Source organism: Argiope bruennichi, chromosome 4 (assembly GCF_947563725.1).
Source record: "Argiope bruennichi chromosome 4, qqArgBrue1.1, whole genome shotgun sequence".
Lineage (NCBI taxonomy): Eukaryota > Metazoa > Arthropoda > Arachnida > Araneae > Araneidae > Argiope > Argiope bruennichi.
In genome coordinates, this window is record NC_079154.1 from 802649 (window position 1) to 816308 (window position 13660).

Genomic DNA, 13660 nt, shown 5'->3' on the forward strand with positions numbered 1-13660 from the left:
TAAAAGCTTGAAAATGTAAGGAATTTTATATTTTTTAATTTTATATAAACGTGAAGTGAACTGGAGAGTTATCAAGATATTCAAGAAAAACTAAAATGGGAACTAGAAAATATCGCTGCAACATCAGTACCGATGTTCGCAGAGAGCGTTATCAAATTCGAAAGACAAATTTAGAGGTTATAGTAAACATTAAGGAGATGAAAATTGCCAGAAAACATAAGGTCGCAGGTAATGTTTATTCAGTGAAAATCGCATAAACAGACGTCGAAAAGACAATGAGTCTGGCGAAGAGAATAGCCCTATGAATGTAAGAATTAGGAACAAGGTAATTGAGAAGAAACCTTCCGAATGTAAATTTTCCATGCAATCGAGAAAATTAAAAGCATCGAGCAAGTATTCATTAATGAACATTGAAGAATGGATGGTCGCTAAACTTCACTCGCAAACAAGCATCGAGGGTGCGAACATTTTAGTTTTTCTTGAATATCTTTAAAACTACACAACACGCTTACATCAACTGAAAAAATATAAAATTCCTTACATTTTCAAGTTTTTATTTTTTTTCAAGTTTTAATATTTTTGCAAATATGGGTTCTAAACTACTTTTCCGTTTTCAGTAATTTAAGACCCCCTAGATCATCAAATCCGCATATTACTAGCATGAAAACTTTTAAAATTGTGCTTTCATTTTTAAAAAAATCATAGTTGAAACACCATTTGTTATTTTTTTCGTTTCCAACAGTTCTCCGACTCCTCTTTATATTTTTGCGATTTTCACCTACTAAACGTCGTTTGGTCCCCCTCTTGTATGGTGATTTTTTATCCCCCTGATGCTTACTATTACCCCTCTGAATTTGTTGGTCGAATTCTGCAACATCCTGTATATATATAAAATCATCTGCTCCATCAAGTTTGATATGTGGGAGTCTACTGAATTTGTTTATATGACACATAATTCTTTTCCTTTTGCTAACATAACAAAATTTAATTTATTAAAAAATAAATGAATAGAAAATATTTCAAATAAGTATTTGGTACATATCTTTCATTGCAGAATTGTTATTTGCTGCTATCGCATATAATGTCATTAGATATATATCATACATATTTTAATTAGGTATTGATGATTGATTTTCATTCAGCATCAAATGTCTACTTGGAAAATGTTAGACTTTGAGATATGCGGAAATCTTCAAAGAATAAAAGGCGAACAATTACTTGCACGCTTGACTTTAGATTTGGATCAATTAAATGCATCAAGGTTCTATTAGCTTTGTAATTCAGCCTGTTATATAATTATAATTCATGCTACTAAGATTAAGTTTCAGAATTAAAAGTATTCACAAGCGTGCTTCTCCATGCATTAGAGTTTTTCAGCTTTTAATGAAATTGTTTTAATCTAAGGAGACTTCATAATAATTTGTACCTCTTTTCAGAACTCTGAGACGATAAACGCAAAAAAAGTATTTATGGTAATTATTAGGTATTTTTCCATGCTGAATTTATAAAAAATTACTTATACACAAAAAAAAGTAATAAACAATACAAAAAAAGATTAATTTTCAACTTTCTATGCATAAAACAAGGCAAATTACTATTATCAAAGTGTATTACTAATGCATCTTAAGATATTTATACTATACATAAATTTTTGATAAGCAATGAATTATTAGACAATTTTTCTTTGTACAACAGTTTTTAATAAAAAAAAATCTAGCAATCTTGTAGAAAAAAATAAAAAAAAAAATTAAAATTATTTAAAGTGTATTTCACTTCATATCTTTGAATAGAAAAATGAAGTAACGGCAATTCCAACTCAGATTCCACAATCAAAGAGAGAAGAAAGGGAAATCTTCCTCTTAGTTATGCCAAGTAAATTGACTACTTTGTGGCTGAGGGCCAGCTGTCTCAAATAAGATGCAAGTTCGAATAATTTGCAAGTAATATGGTTAGATTATGATAAAGACAACAGTCAGCCATAAACAAAACCTGTTGATACTGCTTCGCTCAGTGGTGGCAAAATGGACGGCTGCGAACAAAAAGAAGTTATGCTATGTACAGACCTTGAGAAACTGAAGAACTGGTGCACTATAACAGATCTCTATCTCTTATTAAGAAAATGTTATATCAAATTCCATGCGAGTTAAACTGAATGACAAGAAATGAGCTGAATTTCAAAATCATCTGAATATTTGGTTAATCAGTTATTTGATATAAATGTCATATTTAAAAACTTGCTTACAAGTTTTCCTTCATATTTTGTAGTGCAAAAACTATTTAGTTTCAGCATTCAATAAATACATTAAAATTATTAAAATAGAATAAGAAAAGGGGTCAAATTATTTTCCCATTAAAAGACCATGGCAGTTATATTTCTAGCAAAATGCTGCCATTTGAAAGAAGGAAAGATTTAAATAGAATATGCTAATACACTGGTTCATAATCATATGAGAGAAATGTATTATATGAATCTGCTTAATAGAGAAAAAAATTTTTTGAGCGATTTACACACCATTAAGTTATTATGAAAATTTAAATAAATTTTAGACACTGCAATCATTTGCCAGATTACTGAAACGGTTTCAAGTGTTTGTCATATTTGGATTTAATTTGCTGCAATATTATAATTATTGCACCATCGCCCAAAGTCGCCACCAAAGTTGTTTAGTTAATATTAAATTGTATATTGAATGAGTTTAATTTTATTCATTTTATTAATTTTTATATAATCAGCAATTACACAAAATAACAGACATGGTACGAATCCAAAATAATTAGTTTGCAAGCACTTTTATATTTTGTTAAAAAATTTCTTTAATTATAACATAAGCCAAAAAAAAAAAAAAAAAAAAAGAAGCTTTGAAGTCTTTATGTGGTAAGAAATCAGTACACATTTTTTTTTTTTTTTTTCCATCTCAAATTTATAAAAAATTCTATGCTCAAGATACTAAAAACTAAATCAAAGTTTGAAGTTGGCTGTTATTGGAAAATTGAAAACACATAATATATACCAAAACAGCTAACTAGGCATTTTGCATGCTCTTACATTTTAGGACATATTTCTTATCAGTTCATATCCAGAAAAAAAAACAATTAAAAATATCAGAATTTTTAAATGAATAAAAAAATTAAAAGAATAGAGAAAACCAACAGATGTTTAAAAAAATGTATGAATGAAATAAATCACCTTTAAGTTTAATTCCTGGATAACTTTTTCTTGTTCAGATATTTTCTTTCTCAATGAAAAAAGTAGATCATTTTCTGGAAAGAAAAGTTTAGTTAAATACTAAAGATAAGTTTTACAGGTATACCAAAGCAGCTTGAAGAAAAATTACACAGCAGCGTAAGTTTATTCAATCAATTCATTACAACAAAATTCACTTTTACTCTAAAGTCATAGACTGCATTTATAGTTTTGATAACATCAAATCACTTCATTTTAGTTATTCTAATAACAGAAAAACAAAATTTGGAAACCATGCTTAAAATTTTGAGTCTGAGCACAAGACTTAAAACATTAAGAATTTAGGAAAAAATTCACATTACTTTTATAAAAAAAAATATCTTATTAAATGGCAGACCATGGAGACACAATAATAATAGAAAAAAAATCAGTATATAATAAAACCCTAACATAGATGGTATACAAATAATTCTTATTACTTACAGTTGAATAGCAACATTCAAATGTAAACAAATTGCTATACAAATGCTTCAGACTGCTTCATAGAATAGTTTCCCAGATGCACTTAATTCAATGTTCTGAATAATTAACATAAACACAAAAAAAAATATTAGAGATGCTCAGAAGAGGGTTCAGCTTATCACCAAAACTGTCATTCAGAGTAAAAAAAAAGGTAAAAGAATTTGTTTGTTTAATAGAGCATAAAAATATGCTTAATGTCATCAGATAAGTAATGATCATCACAATGGCTTGCTAATTGAAAATTATGTTCATATCTTCATAAATTTGACAAATGATTTTGAATTATCTTAAAATTCAAAAAATTATCTTTTTAATTACTCTACACACACAAACTTTCACAATGTTTTTAATGTTATGATGAAATTCAAATAAATACATCAAGACATTCAATTGTATGCTTTTATCAATATTAGAATTTCAAAAAAAATTATTTGCTTTCTTTGAGCATTAATTTCAAAGTCAGATTTTTGCATCTGCTTTTATTTTATAGTATATACATTTTTTTTTTTAAATTGGCATATCAGTAATTTGTAGCAGATTGGTTTAATTTATGTTTTTTTTTAAATTTCATAAAATAACAAGATGAAATTTTTGAAAAAAAAAAAGTGTTCCATATTAATAATTGTAAAAACTTAAAAAGTGAATAATAATGAAAGTGAACAAAGAATAAGAAAAATACACAGTAAATATGGCAAGCAATATATGTTCAACACCTGTAAATGGAATCTTTGGTGAAATAGTCAAGTGCAAACTAGGATGTAGAAAAACAATTCTATATCCTACCATTTAAATATTCAGGTGAATGTTTGAATAGAGATGATGGTAACATCATTCTTTTCTGAAAAATTTGGCAAACAAATTGTAGGAACTATTTATGAAAAAGCATTTATTAAAAATTTTGAAACAACTGCATTGAATGAAATTGGTGTGAATAAAACTAATCTAAGTAAAGACTAATAATGCTTTCTAAATATTGCAATTCAAATTAGGCAAAGTGCTTGTTTTGGCTGTAAGAGATCCTTCACTTATGACTTTCATACATAAACCATGTCTTAATGTTATTTATTATCAAAACAAGTTCTACAAATGAATCCAAGAGACCCCTAAACTACATTACAGGTATTAATAGGTAAATGTTAAGATATGTCAGCTAATAAAATAAGATCCTAACCTAAAAGTTGTTCAGACAACAGAATATTAGCAAAACATTAAAAAGGAATAATTGATTTTGTGATTAAATGAAACATGTTCTACTGTTTCACTTGATCACAAAATCTGTATAAATTGTTGTTTATAAAAGTGGATGAAAGACAATTTAACTGAGAACTCAGTAACTAAAGAACAATAAAAGCAAGAAGCCAAGATTCATAGTCTGCAAAAACTTTTCCTTCCATCCTCAAAATAATGCATTCTAAAATGCATTAATAAAATAATAACCCTCTCAAAAAATTGTCACATTGAGCTTATAGATTGGAATGAATGTAATATGTTATTCTGTTTAGTGATAGAAAGCTTGACAAATGAGATTTGGTCAGTTTTGATAAAACTCTGATGAGTTTGATTTATAAAAAGTTCCATTTTATTTAAAAGTTGTTAAAAGGTGCATCAAACTATTCTCAGAAGTAATGTGTTAGCATTAAGATTAACTTCTCTCTCAAAACCCATCATTTAATATATATATATATATATATATATATATATATATATATATATATATATATAAATAATCGGCAATAATATAGATTAAATAACCACAATTTAACACATTTTCACTGGATAGGTGGGACTCAAGACTCAAACCGAAACCGTTATCTTGATTCAAGTTTTATGACATTTAATAAAAAATATTATAAAATTGGCAAAAAGTTTCTAAAATGATATAGTCTTATCAAAACAAAATGTATAAAATCATTCACTTTAGCGAATTATCCAGAAAAATGGTCTCATCATTTAACCCTTTAAAGGGCCATTTTTTTTCTAGTCACATTATGCTAAAATATTTTTAGACTTGAAATTAGATTAAGAAAAAGGATTCATTTAGTTTATTAGATAAATTTAATTTGATTAATTAATAATTAAGTAACAAATCAAGACGCATCATTTTGTCTGATAAAGAACTGAAGCATCTAAATTTCTGACTTACTAAAAAAATTTGTCAGAACTTATGCCAACCTACATAATTTCATACAAAGATTGATAAATTTGGTGGGAAGCATATTTCCCACGGCCCTAGAAAGGGTTAAAATGTACATATGTCAATCATATATTTGTAAAAAGGTAAAATAATTTTGATAAATATTCTCAAAAATCATTATTTTTTTTATTTTTTTATAAATACATATTTAAAATTCTCAATATACAGTATAATATCAAAAAACAGATTCCACAAAAAACAGAAGTAGAAAATAAACTTCAAACAGAAAAAGAACATTTTACTTAAAAATCTGGTCAAAAAATAACTTCTCTCACATTTAATGAATTTTGGAATACATACTCACTAAGACAAATAAACAAAAAAAGAAAAGCATTTATTTACTTCTAAAGTGAAATGTACCCAAAGTTTCTTTTTAGGAAACTGTAAAATATGTTTTAAGAAATGATTACTCCCAATTATTACGACACGAGTCAAATATGGAATAAATGAACAAAACATTACACTTTAGGATATGAAATATGAAACATTTCTCAATGAATATGGACTATACCAGGTACCTAAATGAATAGTTTAGAGATTGCTGTTCAAATAGAAAAGTGGATTGAAAAAGGAAAATACTGATGTGGTTCTTAGTCAGTTCAACAAAATATAACTTAGCAACGGTTCCAATTATAGCAAAATGCTCAGTATTTCTTAGAATTCAAACACATGCATATATATATATATATATCCTATTAATATCAACCTTCCGACAGCATATCAAACTTATGATCTACCTTAATTAAATTTTTAATTTGCATAGCTGGTTGTTATTTGATGATTTATTCAAAAATATCATGCAAGAAAAAAATTAATATCTCAATAAAGAACAGAAAATAACTCACCATTTGGAGCATAGTTGTTTTTTCCCTTTTCTGCTGAAATATTTATTTCAGAATTTTCATTTAAGGAATCTGAAAGCAAATTAACATTTGTTTCTTGCAATTTTACATTTTGTCCTGAATCACAATTTCCATTCTTTTGTTCCCTTTCTAAAAGAGTAGCCTCCCGTACACCTCTCAATTCTTTCAGATCATTTTCTAACTGCTGAAGCTTATTAAAGAAGAAAAAAAGAAATTTTATTCAAATAATTATAAAACTTCTTTTAGACATATTCAAAGTATACTTTTAAAAAAAATAACCCAAACTAGAATCTTAGAATGTAAATTATATATATATATATATATATATATATATATATATATATATATATATATATATATATATATCAGTGTGAAAACTAATTTTTTTATTGCTCCTCACTCAATCTTTTTAAATTGCATTCTTAAACAAACATGGTAAATAGTACTATGTACTAATAATTCATTTATAGCATATATTAATAATGCAGCATATGCAAGTAACAATTTATAAGAAATATACATTGAACTGACTGCATATTGATAAAAAAGTACATGTAAATAAATAAAAATGCACACATTTGTAATGCCTTTTTACACATAACTTGCAACTTTTAAATATCTAATGATGACAAAACAGCAGCATGTAAAAGCTATTAATTTAAATTTGATATAACAGTGAAAAATTATATAAACCTTATAATGGTAAAATAAAAACAATCCTGACTAACTTGAAGTGTGGAAACACAAATGTAAATTTTAACAAAAAGAATCAAAATTTTCTCATTTTTAAAAATTTATTTTTGTAACAATACAAAAGATACTTTAAAGCTGCTGCTTCAAATATGAATTTATATAATACTTAATCTGAAAAATGCATAACAATGGAATGAAGGAAAAGTTTGTGTTCATTGATAGGTAATTGTGATGTCATACATATTTAGAAATACTTTTTTATGAAAAAAGCTAAATAAAAGTAAAAGTCAAGAGTTATAATCAATTACTATTGTTGTTTGTTTATTCACTGAAACTATTAACCTTTTCAATGAATAGAATATATCAAAATTTCATCTCAAGAAAAAAAGAAAGAAAAAAAGCCTATCATTGTAGACATAATGAAATTTCAATAATAGACTAAAATTACTTCAAATGTAACCAGGTAAGTAATTTTAACGTCAAACATATGTCTCTTTTGATCTCTCCCGTTTATTTCACAGAACAAGTGACCATAATAAATAAAAAGTTAAAGTATTAGATGAATAAAATTCAGTACCCAGTTTTATAAAATATAAATTTATACGAAATTCTGAAACTAAAATCAATGACTGAAGTCTTGTGGAAATAAACGAAAGTAAGCGACCTTTATTTAGGACTAAGCCAATATCTGATTTATAAAAAAAGATTAGTCAATAATGTAAGTGAAGATGCATTGTGTCCTTTCAGTGAACCAAGATTTAAATGAATCATTACCCATGGTAAATCAAAAATGATAATGTCTTTCATTAAGTTTTGCATCTAAAAGCTCCTCTAATAAGTCTTTTAACTTGGTTTTGTACTTGGAACTTCATCCTCATTGATTCCATATAAATTCTACTCTTAAAAATCAAAAAGTAGGAATAATTAAAAATCCACGTCTTATTTCCTTATGTACATAAAGAATATTGTAATCAAAATTCCTATCAATTTGATAAAGTTTCAGATAAATATCAGTTTAAAAAATATTCCCAAAATTTAAAAAACATTTTTTATCATATCTTAGAACCGATAACTCTTTGAGTTAGATAGATGAAATTCAACAAAAGAAAGTTTACCTGTTTTTTTTGTCCAAATACAAGTAAATACGAGAGCCAAAAAAACTCAAAAGAGCAACAAGAATAAAATTTTATAAACAATTTTTTCATCTGAATTAAATATCTGTATCAAATTTTGAATCTATGACTATCTATTGAATTATATATTTAAATGCATATACGCATTTCAGTACTTTGGATGTGATCTTGTAATTAAAATTGGAGATTTGTATCAATTTTTTAATTCGTCAAAAAAGAGACTACCAAAATGCGAAGTCAGTTCTTCTCTTCACTACAAAGCACAAAACATTTGAGTAAGACGCTACATGAGGGTTGGAGGGAAAACTTTAATTGTGCTATCACATTTCCAGTCTCAAATTTTGAGAATAAAAAAAATCTAAATATTCCTGAGACTCATATGGCTTTGTCCAAGGCCAACAATTTTCAAACTAGGAGGAGTTAACCAATTTATTAGGGAGTATTCAAGAAAGTTTCTGGAAGCCCCCTCTTGGTGGTTATCTTTGACATTTTGAAGATTTGCTTTTGAAAAATAAAAATTATCAATAAAAAATATGAATATCTGCGAGTCGAAACAGTTTGCTTTTTAATTCACGGCCAATTGTTTTATTTTCTCCCTTGTTTCTTTCATTTTCAGTATGTTTCCATAAAATCACTTTGCCATATTTTTGACAATAAAATTCTTGCTTTTAAAAGTAGGTCCTTTTGAAATAATTTTCTAATCTATAATGGGGAAAAAAATTGGTAGTTCAATTAAATGCTATAAAAGTAAAAATTTCATAATTTGAAATGAATATTTTTTTTTTTTTTTTCATTTGCCTTGAAAGCATTTAAATACACTAATGAATTCACAAGATTCTGGTTCAAGTATCTTTTGCAATAGTTTATCATCTACATTTCAAAATTCTAATAATCTTTGTAAGTAAATGAACTCAAATTACATTTCTTTGCAAAAGATCTTGTTTATCATTTTTTTTATTGTTTATGCATGTTATAATTGTAGTTAAATATTTAATTGTAGATGATACTAATATCCAAAAATTCTCTTATTTAAATTTAAAATTCAAATAAGGTATACATTATGTGATGTGGGGGAAAATACTTCAATTTATTTAAGCAAAATAATAATTCTTTATACAAGAATGTGTGCACATTTTCTAAAATATATTTACTTTATTTACCTTTATGTAGATTTTAAATATTCTTTTATTCTGTTAATAATGAAACAAGTTATTTTTTCCATCTACTTCTGAGTAATTCTTTAAGAATCTAAAAATTATATAACTTTACACAGAAATAAAACTCTAAGAATACAATATAACAATTATTAGTTCTCTAAATTTTTGACTTGGAAAAAAGCAAATTTAATGCTATTAAAAAAAATGACAGCTAATATTCCACAATTAATGACACAGTATAATAATAATGAAAATAATGAAATTGTCAACTTGACAACTGAAACTGGTGAAATCAGTCTATTTCTTGAAGACGAAAGCCCATCAAAGATTTATTTTCAATAACTTTGGAAATTGTGAGAAAGTAAACAGACACTGATGATGTATTTAGGAGTCGCAAGTTCATATGAAACAAAAAATGGCAACATTTAACTGGTAGGTGAATGATTGGTTCATTGGTTGTCAATATTCTTTTATATATATTGATAACTTTTTGCAACTTATAAAAAAAAATTTAATAAGGGAAAGTCTATAGATTGTTTAGTTTGTAAAAAAAAAAAAAAAAAAAAAAAAAAAAAAAACATTAGCTTCACATTTAATTTCAGCAATTTCCTTTCCTAAAAGTCCCCCCCCCCTGCAAAAGTTAAGAAATCAGATTCTAACTTTTCTTTATGCCAATGGCATTAATTTCTATTCTTCAGAACCTTCTGCTCCGCCAAACTACTAAATACTCACATTTTTTCAGACAATTAACTCACATTTGAAAGTCTGCAGAGAATTAAATCTCCATTTTCGCAACATTAGATAAAAATTTAACACAAAAAATGCAACAATAAACTGAAATTACAGTTAAAAACGAACTTGCATGCTTTCTGTGAATGTATAAATTTATGCATGGAAAGAAATTATTTTTTCCAAACTTAAAAAGCAAAGGAGAAGAAAAAAGTCAAATTATTGAAAAGGTTATATTTTTCACACATTATGAGAATTTCTTTAAAATGAGAGAGAGCCTTTTGCATCAACTTCCAGACTAATTAGCATTCCTATTTCACTAATGAGTCGGCACTTTTTGCTGCGAGTTAAAAAAAAATAGACACCACAAAGAAAACACATTCATAAAATTAGATAACTCTAATGGAAAAGAACTCATTTTTTTTCAGAAAGTAAATAAGCAGTGATTGAACAAATGATGCCATTATGCTATTTTTTAAAATATTAAAGCAGTGTATATTTTTTAGAATTAAAAAATAAATAACACAAATAGGGAAAAGTGATTAAGAATATTGTTAGTATAAAAACAATACTTGATTTTTATCTGAATAAGATCAAGTGCACATCTTGAAAATTAAGCATAAAATAAATTACTCTAAAAATATTTTAAGGCCCTTGCCTTTCAACACGTTATAAGACCTCTAGGCAATTGCCCATTTTGCATTTTTAATAACCTTTCCTTGCAATGGAATTCCAGTAAAATATTTCATGAAAATCAAAATGCAACCAGAAAAAATTGTCCTTTCAAAAAAAAAAAATTATATGTTGTATTGTTTCTAAATAATAAATTCTTTAAATCTGTTGTTGTTGTTTCTTATGGCACTTGCCATGGACAAGCCCGCTGTTACGAAGACAGCAATTTTCAGCTGGTGGGGGAGCGTCTCTTGTTTTTTTCTTTAAATCTAACATCAACTGCAAGTCTCCCCCCTTCTTTTATAATGTCCCTTTCCATCACTTATTTTCATAATACTAGGAAAACATTCCTTGGTATGCATTTCAGCTAAACTTTAGAATCTTGTTTTGTTTATTTTTTTCTGCTGCTATTAGAAAACTAAAGTTCTTATAAACATATCTAATAACATTTTTTTAAAATTTAAGTACAAAAGTTAACTGCATATTTTGAAAAAGAAAATCTGTTTAGATTAGATTTGAACCTACAATTAACTATATATATATATTATATATATATATATATATATATATATATATATATAAATAATTGATAAATGGAAGACCTGATTTAAATGCTTTCACAAGAAATACAAACCAACTCCAGAAATGGAATTGGTTGACCAGTAGAAATTTACTCCTCTGAAAAAATTACAATAGCGAGTCTTCCTTCTTGGGTAATGTCAAATTATAATGCAAATATCTCACATCTTACACTTAAAGCATACAAAGAACTTTTCTGTACAAATGACTCAAAGAAATTTCTTCTGAGTGTTAAAAGTTTTAGAACAGTTTTTATGTATTATAGAAAACAGTTCTGCTTTCCACTTTTTCATATTGCAGGGATTCTTTTTTTCTTTCAATCACTACTTTTTTTTTTACCATAATTTGTAGGTGTTGTGTTTCCAACCTTCATGTGATATGGAACATCATTATTACATACATCACTTTTGGACAGTAAATTTGCTATGAATTCTTCTAATACCCATTACTCAAAATTTTCGTAATTCATTGGATCATAGCAATCTCTGTTTTTCATTGATATTTTATAAACAAACTGAGCATAAGGAGTAAATCCCAAAGACAGTAAACAGTTATCACAATTCATTTTAACAATATGATTTATATGCAACTTTCTACATGGCATTTCAGGTGTCCCCAAAACTTTTTTCTGGTTTATTAAATAATGAATTCTAAAATATCAGATGTTAAGAAGTTAGTTTTATAATTTGCAGACAGGGAACTTTCAAAGATTTTAATACAGTTGCAATGGAGCAATGCATTGCAACAATATACATTATTTAATATGCTTGTGATCTTGCTCTTTTTTTAAACTAAAGAAGAATTTTTTGAAAAAATTAAGGAACAAGAAAAAATAAAATGCAACTAATTTTAACAAGACAAATTCAACAAATTTAAAAATAAACAATATAAGCAACTGAATAAGCAAGTACAACTTTAGCAAAATCAAGAAGATGTATGATTATCTTCCCATTTCCAACTGGCAAAAAGAAAGAGAAAAAAAACATAATTCTGTTAAATGTTTGCTATTTGAAATGCATAATCTTTAACATAATCAATTCCCATAATATACCCTAATGGAAGACAAAGAGATCATGGACAAACAATAGATCACTGCCAGCCATAATTCTACAAAGCCTAGCAAGAACTGGTTCCAGACCAGAGATAATGTTTGAATCTTATCAAGATTTTTTTTTTTTACCTACTTATAGGGAGTTCCAAACAAAGAAATTTGATTCCCCAAGAAGCAAGTAGAGTCCAGCTCCTTTGCTGCATACAATTAAACTTGCATGAATATTTAAAGAAAGACAAACTACCTATTGACAACTTCATCCAAATTTTTATATATATTTACATGTTTGGTAAAAACCACATACTAAATTTCATTTTTTTTTCTTTCCAGATTTGAATTAATTTGCTAACAGAAAAGCCTAAATTAAGCCTAATAGATAAGATAACAGATAAGCTCAAATTAACCTAAAGCCTAAGGTTAATTTGAAGTTTAAAATGTCAGCAAAGTAAGTTTTCAGCCAAAACAATTAATTCTTTCTATACATATATAAGAAAACATCACAAGTAATGTCTAAGAATGGCAAAACAGTATGGTTTGTATTGTAAGACTAGAAGAGAATTGTACATTACGAGATGCTATAATGATCGTCTGACTTTTTTCCCCCTCCTTTTAGCAGCAAATAAAATTCATGCAAGTAACTGGAAAATAAAATCAATAATAATGAACAGAAAAAGTGTTGTGTACAATCACAACAAACCTTACACATTTTTGCTACCAATGGAAAAACTAGTAAGAGCATTTTATTGTCGACTACAAAATAATTCTCAACTCAAATCTTCAAAGTAACATGTTTTGTTCTTTGCAAAGTTTTGAAGACTAAAAGGTTATAGTTAAAAATTCATAGCATTTAATTAATCATTTCAATACTGAAAAAAAATTGTTT

The 13660-nt window shown here is 26.6% G+C and overlaps 1 protein-coding gene across 4 annotated transcripts in view; it reads right to left on the reverse strand.

The window, feature by feature from the left end:
* Window positions 1-13660, reverse strand: part of LOC129965411 (centromere protein F-like) — a 158227-nt gene that overhangs the window by 131398 nt on the left and 13169 nt on the right. For all 4 annotated transcript variants that reach the window (XM_056079265.1, XM_056079266.1, XM_056079264.1 and 1 more), the window contains exons 4-5: window positions 6746-6953; window positions 3188-3261 (exon numbers count right to left, since the gene is read on the reverse strand). In XM_056079265.1, the coding sequence (XP_055935240.1) occupies window positions 3188-3261; window positions 6746-6953 (282 nt within the window). The remainder of the gene's footprint in view (window positions 1-3187; window positions 3262-6745; window positions 6954-13660) is intronic.